Here is a 23,300-nt window from a genome sequence, read left to right on the forward strand (position 1 = left end):
CAAAACACACGTGTAACACTGTGTCTAAAATCAATATTACAAGCTTGTTTATGGAAAGTAAAATTTTAAACGAAGAGTTACTGTGAACAATGTTGCTCTGGTGTGATGTTGAACCATGCTATGGAAGGTGATATCAGTCAAGCTGGGAGAAAACTAGGAACAAAATGAAAGGAAATCCACCTTTACAAACCCCTCGCCGTCATACTCACCTTTAAATGTGTCTGAATAAACCCTTCAAAAGCAAAGGTGTGAGGGGTTGGGATGAGCAGAGGACCAATGACGGGTGGTCCTCTGCACCTATATCAGGTCCACCAATCACAAAGAATCACCGGCACACTCTAATTACATATTGAAAATAAAAATGCCTCTTCAATAGTAGTCATAGACAATGGTGACTCAATTAAGATTTTTAATCCATTCAGACATCCATCGCTGTTGTCTACGGATGCTGCTTGTGGGTCAGATTTACGGGCGTACCAGAAACACAACAGACGTTTCCAACTGGGGACAAAAACCTGTAATTAATTAACGTGTTCACTTCCCGTTTCTGATTATAACACTTTTACTTGTAAGTTTGCTGCAGTGTAAGCTGGTAAGCAGGTGAGTATTGAGTTAATTTTATGAAAACAAAACCAACACGCTGAAAGTTCTCACCTCTATTATCATAAATAAGATGGTTGATGTTAAGGAACGTTAAATTTGTATTTTTCTGTTTTTTTCTAAATGTATAGAAACTCATTATTCCACATAGGAATGAACTACGAAACTTTTGAGGTCATTTAATTCAAATCAGTTCACAGACAACAGAAGTTCTTGTAGTGACAGACGAACCATTTCATGACAGTTTAGTGAAGACAAGCAGCCAGAGGAGGGAGGGAGAGAAAACAGCTCATTAAGAATCCACTTCTTCTGCCCACTAACATTTAAGATCTTCAAAAAGACGTTAAGATCATCAGGTCAAGAAATACCTGAAAAAAGGAAACCATAACAGAAGCAAATTAAAATCCATTCCATCCTATTACGATGTCTCATTGTCTTTTTTTTTCCTTCTCTAAGTGTTCCTGGAGTTAAATAGTGTTTTCTGACTGTCAGGGAAAAACTAAAGCCCACAAATTGAGATGTGAAAATGTTCCACACAAGCTCTTAATGATGAAACATTTTTGTTGGACAATATGAGCACCAAAAACAGGAAATCCTTAAAGAAATAGAAAGTATTGGTTGCATTATGATCCTTTTATCCCAGTTAAAGTTTGTGCAAGTATTTCATCCTTCATTATTTCAGGGGGCAGAGAAAAAGACAAAAGAATGACAAGCAAGTGGATTAAAGAAGCGATTATCAAACGCCTTGAGCACAGAGGGAGATGGAGAGATGAAAAGTGCATTAGAGGACAACAAACCTTTGTTTTTGGTTGAGCTAATACAGACAGTCGTATCTACAGTAGAAACATGACACAGGCAGACCCCTCCCATCACACAGAGAGGGGCTTCCAGCCTCTCAATCCACAGTCACACATCAAGTTATTTACATGTTTTAGTAGTGTTCTTCATTATTCCATCAGAGGCTTGAAATGTACACAGCCAGCCAGGATTTCCTGTCATTCCAAACTCTTCCAGTGTGGTTATGGGTCGGATAATAACGTTAGCAGGTCGGTGGGAGGGGCGGAGAGGGAAACCAAACTGAAACCAGTCTCCGGTCTGAGGCCATCATGTCTCTGGAAGCTGGTTGATGTCGGTCAGGTTGGTGTCATTCAGGATTACTTTGATCCGATCCAGGGACTCAGCCTGTCGTATTCGCTCCAGCTGGACCTGCGGATAGAAAACAAACGCTGATTCTGATTTCATTATTTCTATCTGGATCACGGTTCCTAGGCGCTTCTAGAAAACGGTGTGAGATTCCCCCTGCCGGGTTGTGCAAAAGTATTCACACATTGTCCACATTTTCTCACATCTTATTAATCGGTCACTAGGCCTGTCACAATATTAAATTTTGCTGGATGATAAATTGTCCCAGAAGTTACTTCAATAAATGATAAAATGGCTGTTTTGAGACTATTTTCAAGTAACATATAATAATGCAAGAACACATTCTCAAAGATCAGTAAACTTTAAATTCCAATGAACATTTAACACTGGAACTGGAAGACATTCTAAATACCCCAAATAAATAAAACAACAGGAACAACATATAAAATTAATTATGAGGTTTTCAAAAATGACCAAAGCACCAGACTGAAAATTTTATTCATCCAGTTTTTGGTAGAAATAGAAAAACATGCAAATGGAAATTATGGTGCTCATTATAATTTATCATGTGATTAATTAATTTATTGCTTATTGCAACAGACCTTTTAATTGGATAAAAAAAAGGCATAATTTTCATTTGCACCTTTTTTATATATTAGAAATATGTTGAAAGATGGAAATAAAGAAATAACACAATTATTTTCTTAATTAAGAAAATAAATATTAATGTAATAACATTCCTTCATCCTAGCTTATTTGTTGCAGAGGATGAATCTGCAACTAAAAAAATACTTCAAACATGTGAAAAGTTCAACCCTTTCAATTTGACTCAACATCGGTACAGTTTAGGGCTGATCTGGTGATTATTTGTTGGATACATGGATTCATAATTTGAAAGCGAAAGGTGAATTTGCATCAGGTGAAGCCGAAGCTGCCACTTGAGGAGTTCAGTGTAGAAGTGGGGGGGGTGAGTAGAGATCTGAAAATTCACTAACAGGCAAACTGTTGCATATGTCAGGACCAAAGCAAGAACTAAACAGCCTCTGGTTACCTGAAGCGTCTGAGAAAGCTTGACAAAGTCCTTCTGGACCTGCTCACTAACGTCCAGCTCAGTCTGCAGCCGCTGGGCTTTGTCTCTCTCGTCCAGAACTTGACTTTCTAACGCACTCTATGGTAGGCACACACAGAATAAATGGAAAAAAGACACAAAAGATTTCACATTTCACCAGTTTCATTGAGAATATTCAGTTTATTCAATTACTTACAGATTTTTTTCCCCAACATGTCATGAGTTGGATATAACAGCAGCACAAACCTTTGCAGTGGCGACTTCTCTGAACTGCTGCTCCAGGCTCATCTTCACGGCCTGGAGGCTGTCCAGCATCTCCGTCTTCTCAGCTAAACAGCTCTGCAGCTGCAAAAACAAACACGATGACATCAGAGGGTCAGGAGGACACAGCTGGCCCAATCACAGCCTTACTGCAGATTTAGAACATCAATATTTCAAACTTGGATGGATGAATAGAGGTGGGTGGGTGGATAGATGGATGGATGGATGGATGGATGGATGGAGGATATGTTCAGATGTACAGATGGATAGATGGATGTACACATGAACACATTAACACAGAGAGGCTGAGGGAACCTCACCTTGTCCTTCTCTGCTTTAACCCTCTCTAGCTCCATCTTCAGGCTGGAGAATGACGCTGCAGAGAAAACAGAGGCATCATTAGAGACAGAGACGCTCATCCTCAAAGGAGTTCTGATTCATGAATTATTTAACCAAGCGGCTGCAGTTTGAGCTCTGCTTGTTAGAAACACACCAACAGACCAAACACAACGAGCTGCTAAACACTACCAGACCGACCGGACCTCCAGAACCGGATGGGCTGGAAAAACAACATCAACACAATCTGGGGTTTAAAGTTGATGGACCCTCAGAAAACAGGCAATTAGTTTAAAAACATGTAAACTCACTTATTTATTTTAGCAAAAAAGTTCAGACATCAGATTTTTCCAGAAAAATATTTTCATAGAGGAAAAATTATTTAATTAGTTTTTAATAATTTGTTATGTTTTGGATCATTTACACTGCTAAGCTGGGAATTCAATCAATCAATCAATCAATCCATCAATCCATCAATCCATCCATCCATCCATCCATACTTGCATAGATATAAATACATTCATGTATTTATTTTAAAATAATTAATGAAATCTAATAGTATAAACCATAAGAAAAAACATGAAAAAACAGATGAAGTCATTTTCCTGAATTTAAGGATCTTTGTTGTTGATCAATGTAACATATAATACCATATCATAAAAACATATAATACCCTGAAATACTGTTAAATCCCACTTTTGGACATGCACATTTGCTTCTCAACATTGAATATAAAATCACATCTAAAGCTACAGTTCTGTGCAAAAGTCTTAAATCATCCCTCGCTTATTTAATTAATTATTATCATAAAACTAAAGAAAAAGAGCAGAAAAAAACAGAAAATTTTCCAGAAAGCCTGCAGAACTCCTGATCAAATTTGTTTTAGTAATTCTGTCTTAATATGAAAATACCAAGAAATGAGGGGAGGGTTTAAGACATCTGCATTGTACCGTAAAACAAACCGGTACAAATGTCAAACACACAGTGAGGTGAATTTTCTCACAGCAGAGGACACAAAAGGCCCATCCCTTTGAAGCCTGCTATGCTCAATCTGATAATTACAGTGCCTTGCAAAAAGTTTTCACACCCATTGAACTTTCTCACTTTCTGTCGTCACATTGAAACTGCAAACTTCATGTGAGAAACCCAGACAAGAGTGCATGAATGTATCATGAAATTAAATAATTTATTGCTTAAATATTTAAAAATCAAAAAGTATTGTATGCATTTGTATTCAACCTGACTTCACTTGAAGTAATCCCTAATTATAGAGGTCAACTGCAGTAAATTGAGTCTATTATGTCAGCTTTATTCTAAACTTTCATATAAAATACACAAAATGTGAAAAAGTACAAAGGCTGTGAATAATTTTGCAAGAAACTGTGTGCTGCTAACACACACAAGCTGTTAAGTTTAGCCTTTTCATACCTTCCAAGATGTCTGTAATACAATGATCAGTGGAGGTAAAACAAAAGCAGAAACAGAGGAGAGTTTTTTAAAATAAATGCCCAGCAACAGCAGGATGCCTGACGTTTATGCTACAGATTCTCACCTATCTCCTCCTTGCAGCCCTCGATCTCCAGCTGCAGGGTGTCTTCCAGGTTCTCCTTCAGACACTGCTCCGCCTGGATCTGCTCTTTCAAGAACAGGATCTCAGCTTTTAGCTTCTCCTCCACGTGATCAGCTGCCGTCCGCAGCGCCACAACGTCGTCCCGCAACTGCAGCACCAGGCCCTGCAGATCCTGCAGAACAATCCAGTTGAGAACTTTTTAACTTCTTCTCATCTCAAGATGAGAAGTTTGGGTTGAACTAGTTGCTTCACATTTATTTTTCACATGTTTTAACAATGCAGTTGTTGTATCTTTTTATATTTCCTATATTTGTATTTGTTAAATCATTTATCTGAGAGATTTCCAGGACATGAGCAGAAAATCTGACTGGAACATTTACGCCTTTCCACCTCTGTTCTTCTTTTATATTGCAGGAGAAACAGCTGAAACAATTAATTGGATTATTCGTGATTAATCAATTGATGAAATAATTGTCAACTAATTTAGTAATCAATTAAACGTTAACTGTATTGAGAGTTCAGACTCAAAAAGGCCATTTGCTAAAACCCTCCCCCCCAACATATTAGCAACCAAAAAATATGAATTTTGCATATAAGATAAAAAAAAGCCTTCTTTGTCTGTAAATATATCCTTTCCAAAACTACTCAAGTGGAATAGTTTTAGCTTCATCTGGTTCAAATTCTGTAAAAAAAAAATCTATTAATCACCTTTTGCTATCCAATTATTAATCAGTTTATAAAAAATAATCATCAGATCAACCCCACACTGTATTGATAAGTCAAGCAGAAAGGTTTGATGTTAAAAGTATTTTTTAGCTGCAGATCCATCCGTTGCTACAAATGATCAAGTGTTCACTAAAGGATTGCAGTCGTTTCATTTTAGGCAATAAAATGTTTATTTTCCTATTTAAAAGTGAATTTGTTTATTTGCATCTTTTAATGTACTTCTAATATTCTAATAGCTTAAACTGTTAAATGAAAAATCTGCAGAATGTGCAAATTATACTATCCGATTAATCCATTAATTGTCAGAATAATCAATTACTCAAACAATTGTTAGTTGCAGGACTACACCAGTCCAATTAGATAATTATTTTTTAAGTAAATTAACTGAATTAGATTTAGTCTGTGAGGTGCACTGAAGGCGTACCTGCACAGTGTTGGGCATCTGGAAGTCTTCTTGCTGCTGCAGCTCTAGGTGCAGTCGGTGTTTCCCCTGCAGGCTCTCGTTGTCTCTCTGTAGTCGGCTTAGCTCATCTGCCACCTGCTCCCTCGACTTCAACAAAACCACCTATAAAGAAAAAAAAAAGAAAAGAAAAAAAAATATTCTTCACATCTGCTTGGATCATCATTTCCTCCAGGGTGTTGCTTTTCATTTATGGTGTGATTTAAACTCATCTTTCGGCTTAAGCATCATGAACAGCAACAGATTTTCCAACTATTGAGCAGGAATGATTTTTGCTCTTACTTAATTTTATTTCTGTAACCGTGGCAACAAAGTTGGGTTGTTGTTTTTTTTTTGTTTTTTTACAACCTGGAGCAGCTGAATAGTCTCTCTAAAGCTCACCAATCCCAGAAGAGATTAAAAGCCAGAGAAAGGAGGAGGAAGTTCAAACCATCTTCCGATGATCATAGTGGGTAAGGATCACATCCTCTACTCCAACATCTTTCTATTTACAGTTAAAAACAGATAGAACTGTTATTGTCTAATTGAGCTGTTAGCATGTTATGACACCAATGAGACTGCCATACAACAACAGTCTTCAGTCAGAAGCTTCAATTTGTTGCAAGACTGACTGCTAGTGGAGATCCTGCCTGCCCATAGCTTCATCATTCACAGCGACTCTTTGAAGATACTACAATTCATAAAATACTTTTAATGTCACAAAAGAAAACTAAATGTTTCTGTGACTCATATCAATCAAGTATCTTCTGAGTTTTTTGTTGTTGTGGAAAGTGTTTTTCTTCGTCACTCCCAGTTTATATAGTATTAATAAATATAATTTTCCATTTTACTCTCCAATAGGCCCTCCTTCTATTGTTTGAAAACTTTTTGAAAAAAAGAAAAGTAAATTCTTAATAATAAAGTCCAATCAGTAATAGGTATAAAGGCGTGTAGCGCATCCTAAACCCATTAACCTCGTCTTCTTATCAGTTGGTTGTGAAAAGCAGTGATTAAGTGGAGTAATAAAACCAGCAGACAGGAGCCACAAGCTGCCGCTTAGCTTGGCTGCAAATGATCAACAAAGACAAACTGATGAAGCTTTTCAGGCCGGCTGTCATCTTTTATATGCTGACAATAAAGCCATCAGGCGGGGACAGGCGGTGTGGCGTTAACAGCTGAACATGCTGCTCACCATCTGCTCCTGTGTGCTCCTCTTAGCCTCACTGAAGGCCTGCTGTAGTGTGCTGAGCAGCGCTTCTGATTCCTGGACTCTCTGCATGAGGGCAGACACCTGTGAGGAGAAATCAAAACACGAGAGACTGCTAATTTACACTCATAAAACCTATAAATAGAGACGTTATGAAACATAAATAAAGAATAGCTGGCATGTTTTTGGCAATAAAAAAAGGCTCTGTAGTTACATCTCACTTCAGAACAAGAAGCTAGTACCATAGCTACAAGATAATGGACAATGTGGGTCACAGTGTTGGTGGATTATTGTTGTAAAATGAACGCAAACTGTTTTCCTGGAGAAATCTGTCAATAGGACAACTCTTAGCAGGCACTCTTCACCACAGGTGTAGTTCACCTGCACTGAAAAACAGGCTGAATGAGTTGGCAAAAAGAACTTTTTAAGTACATGGGTAGGGTGCCAGATCACTCAGTCTCCAAATTAGTGCCTTCAGGCAGGATTTCACCTCACTTCCTGCTGCTCTCCAGACAAACCACCACATAAATCTTTGCCATCAGTACTTTTGTCTTGGATATGCACCGAGGCACAACTCTTTGACAACTTTCAGATGTCATGTTTGCATTGTTACATATTTATCCATTATGAAAATGAACACACCTATCATCAGCTATAACCCTGAACACAACTGATGTAAAAATGTAAAAATGAACAGAAATTCCTTTGAAATTAATGCTTCTTCATAAACTGCAGTCATCAGATTGTGATCTTTGCAGAGCAGAAACCTGCAGAATATGACCCAGAGGTTTGTGGCTGGCCACAGCTCCATCACCCATCTTAAAGTAACTTCTCACTTACAAACTGACAAAACACACATGCTATTCTAAAGTATTTGGTTTGATTATTTTTTGCAGTACAATGTTGCAATGCAGATACGTCTGCAGATTCTTATCTCTCTGATTTCCTTTTCCACATCAGAGAGCAGCAACAGAATGTTTTTGGTGTTGGAGATTAACTCGAAACAAAGCAGAATCTGTAAAATCCTTCATCACAAAATCGGTCGGCATGTTGGTGGTTCTCAGGGGTTATTAGCAAGAAATGCAGATAATATCAGCTGCTGCTCTCATCTTGTTTTAAAGCTGCTTTCTTCCCACTGTGACACCTACAGCTATCTGATGTGAGAAAAGTTATTCAAGATGTCTTGTATTTTCTTCAGAGATAATGCTGTGAAGTGTTTTGTCACATTCTCATTACTAATAACTTTTTGTCCTTTTTTGCTTATTTGCCAACTCAGGCTTTAACTAAATGATTTCATCGTAGAAATTTAAGGACAATTCCTACAAGGTCTGTTGGACTAATTAATAGCATTTTTTTCATCTTTCACATTCAACAGATTTGTTTTCAGTTGAATTCTACATAGGTGAGATTATTATTCATTACAATTAATCATTTCATTAGATTAATCGTTTCATTAGATTTATAGGACACATACCTTAGCATCAGTTTCCTCATTTCCTACTTTTACCGATTCTTCTAGACTTTGTTTCTCCGTCATTGTCCTCTCCAGCTGATCGTTAGCCTGACGCAGCATGGCCTGCAGCTTCTTCACCTGCATGAAAAAGAAAAACAGTCAAACTATGGAGACTTCTCCAACACGAAGCATCACAGTTGAATTACACCAATGCTTCTTCAAAATAAACAATAAATTAGGTCACAAAATATGATGGTTTCATAAAAAGAAAGAAATCTGGATTTTCTTTGTGAAAGCAGAGAAGAGTACCTGATCTCGTGTTTCGGCCTCCTGTCCTTGAATGGCCTGCAGCTGCTTCTCATAGTTGGAGCACATGTCGCAGCGTCGGCCGAGCTTCCTGCCAGCGTTTTTTACCTGGTTCAACAAAAACGTTCATGAATGATCATCAGTCCACATCAGCACTCAGTACATCTGGAGTTCCTCAAGGCTACATTCTGAGCCTTCTCATGTTTTATTTAACAAAAGCATCTTTTCTTTTACAATGTGACCCTCCCCTTCAGCATAAATATTTAGTAACTTTATAGCTTCTTTTGGACTAAATAAACTACATGAAATCACTGATTACATCCAGATGAAGTTGATGTCACTGAAATGAAACGTAAAATTGTGGACACCCCGAGGTAGCCGTTGTCAGAAATCACAAAAATTGGAGACCTTTTTTAAAGAAGTTTATAACTACCTATATAGTTCAAACACCAAACAGTCCCTCCTGCATTCAGCAATTCCACATGGAAATTCACAAAAGAAAATCAGTAGATTGCCGCATTTTTTCACAAATACGTAATTGTGAGCTTAATGCAAATCTTTTGCAAAAATTGCCAAAAATTATTGGGTTTAATGACTGTAGACTCCCAACTGCAGTTGGCAGTATTTCCTACTTCTACAGCACTTCTGCCTCAGCCTAAGTCAATGTCAAGTTAAGTTATTGTACGTAAAGTCACATTTACTGTCATATGTAAACACAAAAATAGCAAAATATCTAAGGGAGCAACACAAGACCTGTGTTGACTCTGTTTGGTCAAATCCTCTGTTTGCTCAGCATACTTGATATGCATTAATGCACAGAGTGGAAAGCGAAACTCAAGTCCAACATCTTCCTTATTTCTGCTCTTGGGGGAACAGCCAATCACCACAAAGGAAAATGGCTTCCTTGCAAACACAACTAGCATTAAGAGGTATTTCAGCTTCCCAAGATGCATTTTTTTTTTAGATATTTTCGACATGCTTTACAAAAAAACTAACAAAAAAAGGCAAATAGATGAATTTCCAGCAATAATTTGGAACATTATGACACCAAAAAGTCTCAAGAGCTATTAGTCTATTTTTTAATCACTCCTAATATTTTTTCTGAGAAAACAAAAAAACTGAATATTTATCTCTTTTGAAGTTCATATTGGGAAAAATACATAAAACTCAACAAAACTACTTTTGTTGAGTATCAAAGGTTTAGTTATCATCCCATATAATTTGGGATTATGTTCCAAACTGGAATGGATACGGAGTAGTAAATAGGTGGGGGTTCACTGTATTGGTAGAAAGTAAACAGGGAGCTTAAAGCACAGAAAACCAATCTGTGCACCTCTTGCTGCAGCAGGTTCCACTCGGTGTCGCTGACGAGCCGGTAGCCGGACGGCGGTAAGTAGGCAGTGTCCGGAGCGTGGGAGATGCTGGACAGCAGCGATGCCGTCTCCTCCTGTTCTGGGGTCATGGCTTTTATCGCTTTCTCCTGGTCCTTAGTCAGCAGGAAGTGACCAGCCGTCAGCTTGATAGAGCCGATGGACGAGGTCTCACCAAAACTACTGTCTGTCACGCCGCAGTCGGCCCCCACCAGGGGCCCAAAGTCCGATTCGTCCAGGTTGCTAGCCGACTTGGCCTTGTGGTTGTGTCCGCCGAGTCCCTGCTGCGAAGACAGAGAGGACCCGAGGCTGTCAGTTGACTGGACTCTGCGCAGGTTGTCCTTGTAGGGGTCCAAAGGGCTGCCGGCAACAATGTCGGTGTCTAAGGAGTGTATGGATCCATGAGCGCTGTGGTTGGTCGGAGGCTAACAGAAAAAACAAAGAAATAAGAGTTTAGAGGAAAGAAAAATTTGTGGTTCCAATAAAAAAAAAAAAAAAACGAGATTTTAAAGCAAAGCTAGAGAAAATATTTTTTCAGGAAACCTTTTTAAGTGCTACTGAAGTTAAATAGGAACAATGTGACACCAAGAATGAGCACTTTAAATCCAACTAAACTGCTGCTAGCAATGCCCCCCAAGTCAACGTTTACACTTGCAGGTGGAAATGGCTGCAAACAGATGCGCAATTATACAACCGTCTTCAATCCGTCTACAATCTTTGAAAAGCAGACATGTCGCCTTCTGCACAACCAACAACAATGCAGCAAGTGGTTTCTGGATGGTAAGTCAACAACATGTACACTGTATCCGCTGTAGATCAGCCATTGTACAGTGGATACAGCGGTAAAACCCGCTGACCAAATGTGCTGGAGCTCAGCTTGGATTGATGGATAACACACAGTGCCCTCAATTATGACTTAATAATCTGGAGGTTTTTGAAATGGCTCATCTTCCAAAGACCACAAAAAAATAAACTTATGGCCAAAAAACAGTGTTTAGCATTTGGGATGTTTTTAGCCACCGTAGAAACTCAAATGGACGAATAATGCAAAAATGAGTTTTGCATAATTTCTGTCAGCAGATTAACCATAAAATAATTTTGTATTTAAATTAATTTATTTAGACATGAAATTTATTTATTTAATTTTGTCCCTTTTAACACTCCATAAACATTTTAAATCAGACTTAAGTAGCATTTCCCACTGTGATACAGTGTAAATTTAAAAGTTACCTAGAACTGTAAATTATAGCCCCAAATAAATCTGAGGAAACAAATGCAGCTTTAGTAAGAAGTAGTTATTTACAGCATAGGTTCATTGTTGCATGCAGCAGCTGCTGAAACATAATTCAACTTATTTTGCAGTGCTGTTGCCCTTTTTCAAACTGCACAGCAACAAACTCTCTGGGAGTCACAATGACTTTCAGTTCCTACAGAACCATTACTGAGACCAATTTTCTTTCTTGGTTTGTGTACATCCTACCAGAGGAACGCTGTGGTTGCTCGACAGTTGCTGCAGAGTCACCTTTTATGCTGAGAAATTAGGCAGAAGTGACCACAGTTGCAACAAAATTGATACAAGTGTTGCGACTGATCACAGTGAGATTGGGTTAAAAGGTTTTCTAGACTTTGAGGACTTCAAACAACTTTTTGAAACCAAAGTATTAAACCGCTGACCTAGAGCCAGAGGTTAACCATTAAAAAGAAAGTTTTATAGTTTTAAACCAATCAAAGTTTCAGCTTATTAAAGCAATGACGACAGAAAACTAAGTATTAAAGACCTGTAAAATTTCCCAGATGTCTTATATATTTAAAATCTGAACGTAAATCACAGTGTTTATTCTCTTTTGTGTTTGTGTATATAAAAACATCCCAATTTTCTCCTTTGCTCCTCTCATTTGTTCCACTTTTGATGCATAAAACCAGTAATGGAGACAAAGAACGATAAAAAGACGTTTTCAGTTCGAAGCCGTGAGGAACAAAACACGTGAGGTCAGAGCGTGAAGGTGAAGAAGCTCACGTTTCCACCAGGGAAAAGAACATGCAGCAACACCAAGACGAGCTGCTGTGTGTCTCGGGGGGGATGGATCGGATGACATGACATACCTCCTCAATGCTCAGCCCCAGGAAGTCCTCCAGAGGCTCAGTGTTGTCTCCTCCATCATCCTCCTGCAGGTCCTTCACCAGGCTCAGCCTCTCCTTCTCATCCTCCTCCTGGGAAAAAAGACAGATCTTAATCAGAATTTGTCCCATTTTCCTGCCCCTCCCAGCAATAATATCACTAAGTGGTGACTTTATTAGATAAACTAGTATAATCTCATATAATCTAGTCATCAGCTTGGACAAATTCTGCCATCAAAGATAACAACATTAAGAGACGCTGAGGGGGTTTTATGTTACTAGATAATGCATATATTGTTCTCGCAATCCTCCTCTTTTCATTGGATAAAAGATTTACAGAGTGCATTTCATTTTTAAAGAGTTGATGGAACTAGGTGTTTTTATTTATTATCTGTACACTCCAGTTAGCGATTGATCGATTACTAAACTAGTCGACGATTGTTGTAATCGATTAATCACAATTAATATGATTAATAAATTAAGTCCTAAAATGTTTTTGATTAATTGTGATTAATTAATTACAGACCCTATAATTAACTTGACAAAAAATTAATGCAACAGTAATAAAAATTCAAATTCAAAAATACTTTATTGATCCCAAAGGAAAATTAAATGTTGTTGTAACTTATATCAATTCAAATTCTTCAAAGAGTTTTTGTAGACAGTGACGGCTATCAAAAAACATCAAATTTGTATTTAGAAAAAATACAATATTATTGAAAGATGACCAAATATCCCTTAAATGACCTCAAACTGAGAATCAAAACAGCAAGTAAATGAACAGAAAGACCTTGACTTCTACACAAAACAGCCTCATGGCCTCGTGTGTTTAGCATGGAGGTCCTGGCCTCCTGCGTGTTCCCAAAAGCAGCACCATGTCTGCAGGGAAATGAGCTCCATTAAACCCCGCAAGGTGCCCTGTGGTATCAGAGCATTAGAAGAAAATCCTTTTAGACTCGGAAGCTGTAGATTAGATGGATCCAGTTCATCCCTCCACTCACAGTGCAGCTGGTTTATGATTCATCGCTACTCGGATTACAGTGACCGTAAAGCTTTCCTTACGGAAAAACACACAAACTCAAGGTTCCCTCAACATTTTTCATGTCAAGATTCCCTGAATTTTCCTGAGTCAGTTTCCGGCAGTGGTAGTTCTAACGTAATTAGCGACCAGAGTGTCCAAACAGTTTGCAATGCAGGCCAAAATACTCAGACTGAAAGCACTTAATAAACAAAAACTCAAACATTTCATGTGACATTTTTCTTAAGCTTCTCAATAATAAAAAGAACATCCAAGATTTTAATTAAAGGGAAAAGTTGCTATTTTTTTTTGCAGAAAAGGAACTGAAAATGGTGGCATCATGTTGGAGCAGCTCTGTTAGTTCTGATTTGTTCTTTTCCAGACATTTCTTCATCATTTTTTTTGTTTGTTTGTTTGAATTGTTAAATATTTGGAAAACTGTTCCCTCTAGTAGTAGATGCTGTGCAGCTGGAAGGATTTCTGCACTTACTTTTTCACTTCCAGATGGTTTATATTATGTGTAACCATGGCAACAAGATGACAATTAACTGGGAGCAGCTGATTAGCATTTCAAAAACTCACATAACACCTGAACTATGACCCCAAAATCCCCAGAGGAGTTAAAAAAAAGGAGGCTTTATGAACCATGGATAGAGATTCAAAGAAGAGTGGCAAAAGTAAATGAGGTGGATTAGCAGAGCTTGCCAGCAACTGGTGGTTTCATCCAGCATGTGTTAATGTTAAATATCATCTCTGCTGCCCGAATATTGAGCTGTTAACATGTCAGATCGTCCCAGCCATCCCTTATGGTGTGTAGCACTGGGTAGCAGTGGGAAGGCTGGGATGGTGTTTAACAGATAGCCATGTTCTCTAAAATGTAATGTATATTGATGGTTTCATAAAGATGTTTTTATGATGTAAAGCACTTTGAAAGCACTTGCTGCTGAAATATGCTATACAAAAAAACTTGACTTGACTTAAAGTTGGCGTAAAAAGTAAACTTTTTAAAAATTCAAATATCTTTCTTAATACTTTGACAAATTTCTGACTTTTCCAAACTACAGAGACATTCCATGTCATTGTTTACATGTCATTGTTTTCACTCATCTGTGAAATGGGATACTCTTGGACCTTGTTATCTAGTTGTCATAATGCTGACAATTAGTAGCAAAGCACTGTGTCCCTTTTTCTTTTATATATCATGAGTACATTTAAGGGTAACACTTTATTTGAAGGGGGTTGAATAAGACTGACATGACACTGTCATAAAAACCTGTCATGAACATGAATAAGTCTTCATGAATATTTATGACTGTTGTCATAAAGCGTCATTCGGTAAATTATGACACTTTTATTATTAATTACTTTTATTATTCAAAATGTCTTTGTTATGAAAACTTGACATTAACCAAGAAATCATTACTGATATAATTTTTTTTATAAAAGTATTACTGATTGCACTTTAAAAATGAGGTAACTTTATGTTATTAAAGGTAAAGTTTAAACAGTAATGATTTATTGGTTAATGTAAAGTTGTCATAACAAAGACATTTTGAATAATGTCAACTTTGTATTAAAAGTGTCATAATTTACCGAATGACGCTTTATGACAACAGTCATAAATATTCATGAAGGCTTATTCATGTTCATGACAGGTGTTATGTCATGTTTATGATAGTGTCATGACAGTCTTATTCACCCCCCTTCAAATGACAGTTGCCAACATAGGCAACTACTGACTACCATTGCTCGCTGACCAATGGTAGTCAGCGAGCAGCTTGTTAACCTTCAGCATGGAGCTTGTGCGTGTGACGTCATGTTTCGACGTGTTTATCGTGGAACCCTGCTAACAGCCTCAAGCATATTTAGCCAAGAGATTATTGAGCTCATGCATTTTTTCATCATTTACCACTTCCAACCTCATTTGCGAAAACAAAAGTAAACCATCCATCAAACCGAGCTCAAGGGAAAGCTGAAACTTCTACAGCAAAGTGATGAGTGACCGCTGCTGTACCTGGTCCTTCTTCTTCATCTCCTCCACCTGGCGGAGCTGTTCGGAGGACAGCACGCTCTCTATCCTCTGCATGTCCCTCATGAGGAGGCGCTGGGACTCCAGGAACTGGTCGTTGGCCCGCTGCCACGTCTGCTTCAGCTGGTTGTGCTGCTGCCGCTCCAACTCCAATTTGTGACACACTGTGAGACACAGAGGAGATTACCATCAGCTGCACCTTCAACCTCAACCACATTTCTAGAGTTTCGCATGTTAAAGAGGAGCAACATCATTCATGAGAAATGTATCTGCCTATGTTGCTACATATATATAACCTGGTCTACAGAGACTTTTCCAGCCACAAAATTCTAAAAAAAAAAATCTCCAAAATACAAAAGGGAATGAGCCAAAATGTAGGCAGGCATACTCTTCAGTCTCAAATTTTCCATGTAACGAATCTGCTACACACGTTTTCTACTTCTAAGCTTTCTTTTAGTCAAAAAGCTTCCACTGGAAGCCCTGAAACGAACCATCATGGAGCTCTTTGCGTAGTTTTTCTGCATCTTCCTGCAGCACAGACTTCTGCGTGTTCAGCACAGCCACATACATCTCCAGGTCCGTACGACACGACTTCTCAGCCTCCAGAACGTGATTCAGCTCCTTCACCTGCCAAAAAAAAAAACATACATATAAAAAAAAATAATCAAACCAACCACAGCTTCTAATCTGGAAAATAAAACAAATGTTGTGTTTAATGGTGAAAGCTTTCCAGAATAGAAGCCAAAACTCTTTTAAAGTGATTTCAGTCTATCATTATCAAGGTTTTCTGAAGGTCTTGGGGTTAAAAAACTATAATATTAGGCTCTTTGATACCAGCAGCCTCTTAAAAAGACGTATTGTTCCAGTTTGCTTAGTTGAATCACTAAAAATTACAAAAATACTCACCACTAATTGAGACTCTTACTGTCCGCAGCAATAAGCATCTACAACAACTCTTTGATAAAACTTGGATGATGTGATTGCCAACAATATTTTATTTTTCTTGGGATTAATAAAGTATTTTTAATTGTACTGAGTTGAACTGAAATGAATAGTCCTTCTCTTAAAGAAAGGACTATCGTAAGCTAAATCTAAAGAAATGATAGGAAACATTGTAGCAGCATGATACAGATCACAGAAGTTGAGATAATATATAATTTCTAAAATTAATCAAATACATTTCTTACAGGCACAAACTAAAAAAAACTGCCATCATTTAAAAACCAAATATTCCTGACTGACCTTGGACGCCTCCAGCTCCTTCACCCGGTCCTCGGCGCTGCTCAACTTGGCCTTCAGCGCTGCGATCTCCTGCTCCATGGGCATCACCACGGAGCGCAGCTTCTCTGCATCCTCCTGAGCCTGAAACATCGACGCATTTTCAAACTCAAACCACTAACAAATACATAGTGTTGGGGCCATTGCAGATAGAAAAAACAAAAACAAAAAGGAGGAGTAAATTTCTGCCATAAAACTCAGAAATTTTCTAGAAAACATATGGAAATTTTTTAGCTCCAGAAGTCAAAGATTTGCAAGAAAAACTCAAGTTACTAAGTTTTTTTTTCTAGAAAGTCTCTCATTTATCTCAAAATTTGAGCTTAATGAGTTTTTCAACTTTTTTATCCATTTATGTATTCTGTTTTAGATTTTAAAATAAATCTCTAGTCACAGTTCTTAGGAGCCAAGGTTCTCAGAGTGAGATCTTGTTATCTACCTTCTTCATTTCGTCCTCCAGGTTCTCCTCCTCCTGTCCCTCCGTGAGGCGCCGCCTTAAGTCGCCCATCTCCCGCTCCATTGCCTCTCGGTACTGGTTCCACTGGGCTCGCTCCTGCTCCAGGCGCTGGTGGAACTGGACCTCATATTCACACACTGTATCTGGAGACAGAGAACAAAAAGAAACATGTAGTTTAGGCATAAACAGAAACATTAACAGTTCTGTTATTAGGTTTTAATTGCAGACTTCACCTTTATTTTCTTAACTAATGATAAAATAGAATTATAATAAGAAAAATACGTTGTAACCACAGTTGACTTTTTTGGTCCGCATCAGAGTTTGATTGCAAAAATCACACCTTCCCAATACGAGCACTTTTAGTGTCTGTATTTAAANAGCTCCAGAAGTCAAAGATTTGCAAGAAAAACTCAAGTTACTAAGTTTTTTTTTCTAGAAAGTCTCTCATTTATCTCAAAATTTGAGCTTAATGAGTTTTTCAACTTTTTTATCCATTTATGTATTCTGTTTTAGATTTTAAAATAAATCTCTAGTCACAGTTCTTAGGAGCCAAGGTTCTCAGAGTGAGATCTTGTTATCTACCTTCTTCATTTCGTCCTCCAGGTTCTCCTCCTCCTGTCCCTCCGTGAGGCGCCGCCTTAAGTCGCCCATCTCCCGCTCCATTGCCTCTCGGTACTGGTTCCACTGGGCTCGCTCCTGCTCCAGGCGCTGGTGGAACTGGACCTCGTATTCACACACTGTATCTGGAGACAGAGAACAAAAAGAAACATGTAGTTTAGGCATAAACAGAAACATTAACAGTTCTGTTATTAGGTTTTAATTGCAGACTTCACCTTTATTTTCTTAACTAATGATAAAATAGAATTATAATAAGAAAAATACGTTGTAACCACAGTTGACTTTTTTGGTCCGCATCAGAGTTTGATTGCAAAAATCACACCTTCCCAATACGAGCACTTTTAGTGTCTGTATTTAAAACTGTATCACAAATCCTAAATAATCAACAAGCTCAATTCATCAAACAATTAAAGGGACTGCCGTTATATTTGTTCAACAGAGGCTGAGTTTACCTTTCATTATGGCCTGCAGCGAGGTCACCTCCTCCTGCCATTGGCTGCGGACCTGGTCGATGGCTTCCTGCTTGGTGTTTTCCGACACAGTGGCCACGGCTTTGATGGTTTCGATCTCGGCCTGAGCCTGAGACAGCTGGGTCTGTACGGCGCTCAGCTCGCTTTGGGAGTTCTCCAGGGCCTCGGTTTGTCTTTTAAGTTCCTCTGGGGGAGCAAGACGAATCAGACACGAATGAGCAAAAATCCAAGACAAATGGGATTAAACAGACAGAACAAGAATAAAAATATTTTTATTCCCCTTCACATGCATCTTTAGGAAACTATGGAAGAGGGTTACGGTCACTGAAGAAAAGGAATTGTGACCTTTGATTTCAGAAGATAAAAAAAAAAAGATTCAGAATTGCAAGATTTTTTTTTTATTGGCCCTAATCCTCTTCCATTGGAAACCCTTATTCAGCACAGACAAATGTACTTCTACCGTCTTTAAGTTCCTGACCCTTGGTGCTTCATTGTCAATGATTTATGAAGTAAAACTAGTTTCACTATCTTGGGATACCTACGTTCCTTGGTCAGGTACAGCTCTTTGAATTTGGCTCGCTTCTGGTTGAACTCGGCCTCCAGCTGCTGCTTGAGCCGGATGAACTCGGCCCTCTCCTGCTCCAGAGCCGCCACACGCTGCTGAAGCACCTCTGGAAGACAAGAGAAGGAAACAAACACACAAACGTTCGTCAGCTGCTGATTGCATGCAACCACAGAGGATGCAGCAAAACAGAGGAAAGCAGTATACTGTTTAATTATAAGAGTTTTAGACAGCATAATCAACATAACAAATCAAAAAATTGTGAAAATATGGTTGTTTAACTAGAAAAACAAATCAATTATTTTTATAAGGTAGCGAACTCTCTTTCAGTTGCTAAACAAATTGGAGCTCTGTAAGCAAAAACTGGTCAATTAAATTTTAAGTAAAAAAAAAAGTCACATAATATTTTCCATTAATTTCAAAATGAAGATAATGGCTGTCTTTGTTGCCATCCTGATTTCATATTACACCAAAAAAAAACAACAAAAAAAAAAACATAATTTACAGAATCTAAAACCTCAGCAGAGAAAACCACTGAAAATATTCATCACACTTTAAAGCCTGAATTTATATACAGTTGAACAAAAAAAGCATTATTGGGGTCTCTTTGCTGTCAATCTGATGTTAAATCTGATTGACAGCAAATCAGATTTTATTTTAAATAGACGAACTTAAATAACTTCCTATGCTTATTAGATTAAAATTAGTTCCAATCGATTAACTAATAACGCCTGCTCAGATCTTCTTTAGTGTTGCAGTTTGGCCGCCATCCAGCAGTGGGCGCCACTGGTCATCCATACATAAGCGGACCCAACTGACACAGAATTAAAGATGGGTATCCCACAACAGGAAAGTGAAGTCGTCCACAAAGTGTCCGTTGTGGGATTCAAAATACCTTTTTATCCAATTCTGTATTTAAATACAGACACTCGACGAATTTAAGTTTCACCGTAGAGATATATCACATTTTCACGTAGTGGACAGAAGAGTCTGCAGTCCTCGTATCCATAAGTGTTTCACATATTTTATTTTTTTCATCTTTCATTTTTTTAATTCAGGTTTCTGTTGTGCTGTATTTTACAAATATGTCTAAATTTAACAATTGTCTGTTTATTCGGTCAGTAGCTAACAAAGTAAACTCAAAATATGCTAAAATACAACAATGTACTTTTTTTTAGTTCAGCATACTATGGCAAATTTAGCCATTTGTGTTAAAGAAAGACCTTGATACAACATAAGACTAGGGTTTTGGAGAAAATGGCTGCTTATCAATTAATCTTTAGTTGATCAATAATATTAATTGATCATTTGCCTGAAAGAAACAAAGACATTCAATAAAGAGTCACACTAGAGCTCCATTAGGGAAAACATGCAGGAAGTCCTTCGATTGTATAGCCATGATATAAATATAATATAATATCATCATGACTTTTCACTCCTGAGGTCTTCCTAACTGGACTCACATCTGCAAATCAAACAATAATAAATATTTATCTTCCAATTAATCAAAATGAGAGGTTAAAACATTTTTTTAAAAGAGGCATGTTTTAGCTTCATTGCTAAACTAGAGCAGAGACTGTGTCCTCTCCTAACCAGCCTGACAATACAATCAGTCACAGGTTTTTCCTACAGCAAGAGCGGCTCATACCTGATTTAATTCCTGTCACTTAAAATCAGCAGGACGAGCAGGGAGACGCCAACATTCTCACATGCAGACAGACAAATGGAAACATTTACGAGCCACAAGCAGCAGATAGGTGCAGAGTGACTCTGTTGGTCATGTGATAGCTGAGCAAACTCCAACATGGGATTTTCACATCGATTCCTTGTGTTTTCAAGCCCAAACTTAAATTCTGTTGCCCCAAAGAGTAACAACTGTACATAACTGTACTGTAAAGTACATAAAAAAATGACCAATATAAACAAAAACCTTAACTAGCCAACACCACAAAGTACAGCAGTCTTCAGTGTACTCAACAGAAGTAGATCAGAGTGACTAAAACCAAAAGTTGGTTAAAGTTTTTTAATCCAGCGAAATATTGTTAGTATAAAAAAACAACACAATATTTAGTCATGCGTTTAAGTTTAAAAGGTCAATACCAGTGTTGACATTTCTCCTTCCTCACCCTATTTAGAAATGATCAGCTGACTTTAAAATGCAGAATGAAGGTTGTGGGTTCAAATCTGAGGTCTTTTTGTGTGGAGTTTGCATGTTGTTTTTCCTGTGGATTCGCACCGGGTACTCTAGCTTCCTCCCACAATTCAAAAACATATCTGTTAGTTTGAATGATGTATCTGAATTATCTTTAGCTATGAGTGCCCTATGATTTTCTGTCTTGGCCTGTGATGAACTGGCAATCCTTTCAGATTAGTAGCATATACATTTTCACATAGGACCAGCTTTATCCCTTAATGAACTACATTATAACATGAAAACTTCTTTTTTGTATTCAAAAATAGCTGGATGGTTGGAAACATTGAAATGTGGAACCAAAAAATTGTAACAGGGGCAAATAAAGATAAAAATGGCATTAAGGTCAATCTGATAATTGTTTCAGTCAGAGATTACTTTTTGATTTTGGAAAAAAAAAAATAAGGAAATTACGAATCACAAAGAGAAATACCAGAAATCATTACAAGTAAACACTGAGTTTTACGCTAAAGGAAAGTATCTAAGACTGGCACATTTATAACAGAATCAGCTTTCTTGGCCAGGTTTCTGTGCACAAACAAAGAATTTGACCTTGCAATACTAATGTCAAATATTGAAAATCTATATCAGATATGGGCACACAGCACAGGGAAATTCGAAACAAGCGACCAAATGTAATATTTGCAATCAGACTTTTTATGTAAGGCATGTGAAATTCTGCAAAGCTTTCCAGCTTCTGACCCACAAAACAAAAAATGTAAGAAGCTCATGACCCTGTCTCCTTGTTGTGGAAACAAGCAGTTCAAAAGAGGTATAACAGCAACACAATCATCATCAACAGCCAATAAATTAACCAGTTTTATAAATTCCAGACCTATTTTTCTATGTCTTTGTTTTTTGTTTTTTTCTTTGTTTTACCATTTTTAAAATGCATATGCTTTTCTGTTGCTATTTTTGGTTTTTATTTTCTCAACTGGATCTTAAGCTCTCTCACACCTGCATACAGGCAACCACATCTTTGGGAACTGCTTCTCTAGCCTACTTACTACACTTAGCATATATACAGTCCATTCTTGATGCAATGTTGATATTGCAATGATATTCTACTGATTATGCAGCTCTATTTATTGACTGTCTCCTTTTCGTTATCTAGATGAGCTCAGCACACATTTCTAAGGGTATGTTTAGCAACATTAGCAGTTTGGAAGCAAAATGTTGTTCATCCCTGCAACAAAATTGAGAAAGAATGTCTGCAGATCCCAATCGAAGAGGATTGGATGCTTTTATGAAATTTAGTTTGGCTAAACAAAGCCTGAAAATTATGAAAAACTCAATGATTAACTTTACTATTAGTAACATCGATAACATAAACACAGCTTACTCAAATGTAGAAGAGTTGGCTGGCTTGCAAAACAAATACAATATGCAGGTGAATCAGTCAGCCTCAAATGCAAGTCCAACCCTACATACTCAGAATTTTACATTTGGCTGATATGACCCACAAGAACTGCATGACAGGCTTAAATTTCAGGACCAGAACCGACATTTAAATCAAATTGGTATAAGTAGATAAAGCTCACATCTAAACAGCAGCTAGAAAGAGTGGTGGTACAGAGAAACTAATGTTATTTTGTTGGGTTTATAGGTAGGTAAATTTGGCAGTAAAACACCTGTTGTGTCACTTAAATCTTTAGTAAAACTGAAATTGATAATGTGATGTTCGTAAGAGCACATAGTGGGTGGTAGTAAATGTTCAATAAGAGCCAGTGACACGTCGCACTGATGATGCTAACTGGCTAATGTTGTCAAGGATGCAGAGGCCGCTGCCTTCGGGTCTGTCAACCGTCAACACTCCCCCCTACACCCGCCACCAGAGAAGGGCGTCAAACACAGGACAGTTACCGTCATGTTGGGACGACAGAGGGGAACCCTCGGCCTCCTCGGCCATGGTTTCCTGAGGGAAGCTTCAGGCAGTTAACAGAGAGGTGGGAAACAGCTAGGAGCGCCCACGAAAACAAGCTAACATCACAACCCGCTGTGAAGCTAGTCATGAAGGAAGGGAAGAGTTTCTGGTTAGAGTTTCAAAATAAAACCAATCTATTTTGCTTTGAGGACACTTAA

The 23,300-nt window shown here is 37.9% G+C and overlaps 1 protein-coding gene across 3 annotated transcripts; it reads right to left on the minus strand.

Moving 5' to 3' along the window:
* Positions 1–759: 759 nt before the first annotated feature.
* Positions 760–23,232, minus strand: rabep1 (rabaptin, RAB GTPase binding effector protein 1). 3 transcript variants are annotated; one of them, XM_007563899.2, is made up of 19 exons: positions 23,082–23,232; positions 19,008–19,136; positions 18,448–18,651; positions 17,360–17,520; positions 16,888–17,007; positions 16,137–16,272; positions 15,631–15,809; positions 12,584–12,691; positions 10,444–10,905; positions 9,114–9,218; positions 8,826–8,942; positions 7,337–7,435; positions 6,130–6,270; positions 4,962–5,151; positions 4,838–4,849; positions 3,394–3,449; positions 3,059–3,157; positions 2,795–2,911; positions 760–1,806 (listed from the first exon to the last, which is right to left on the minus strand). In XM_007563899.2, the coding sequence occupies exons 1-19, from the start codon at positions 23,125–23,127 to the stop codon at positions 1,705–1,707; spliced, it is 2,583 nt and encodes an 860-aa protein (XP_007563961.1). In that variant the 5' UTR covers positions 23,128–23,232; the 3' UTR covers positions 760–1,704. The 3 variants fall into 3 exon arrangements, with proteins under 3 accessions (XP_007563961.1, XP_007563960.1, XP_007563962.1); XM_007563898.2 differs by lacking the exon at positions 17,360–17,520 and adding an exon at positions 17,960–18,120; XM_007563900.2 differs by lacking the exons at positions 4,838–4,849; positions 17,360–17,520 and adding an exon at positions 17,960–18,120 and having other exon boundaries at positions 1,705–1,806.
* Positions 23,233–23,300: the final 68 nt, after the last annotated feature.

This window comes from Poecilia formosa, unplaced genomic scaffold (genome assembly GCF_000485575.1).
Source record: "Poecilia formosa unplaced genomic scaffold, Poecilia_formosa-5.1.2 Scaffold152, whole genome shotgun sequence".
Classification (NCBI taxonomy): Eukaryota; Metazoa; Chordata; class Actinopteri; order Cyprinodontiformes; family Poeciliidae; genus Poecilia; species Poecilia formosa.

Bases quoted from the DNA above. Each gene is read 5' to 3' on its own strand.
- rabep1 (XM_007563899.2), bottom strand. From the start codon at position 23,127: ATGGCCGAGGAGGCCGAGGGTTCCCCTCTGTCGTCCCAACATGACG. The intron at 19,137-23,081 runs GTAACTGTCCTG...CTTGTCTTCCAG, and splicing joins TCTGTCGTCCCAACATGACG to AGGTGCTTCAGCAGCGTGTG. The intron at 2,912-3,058 runs GTTTGTGCTGCT...TGCCTACCATAG, and splicing joins GAGAAGTCGCCACTGCAAAG to AGTGCGTTAGAAAGTCAAGT.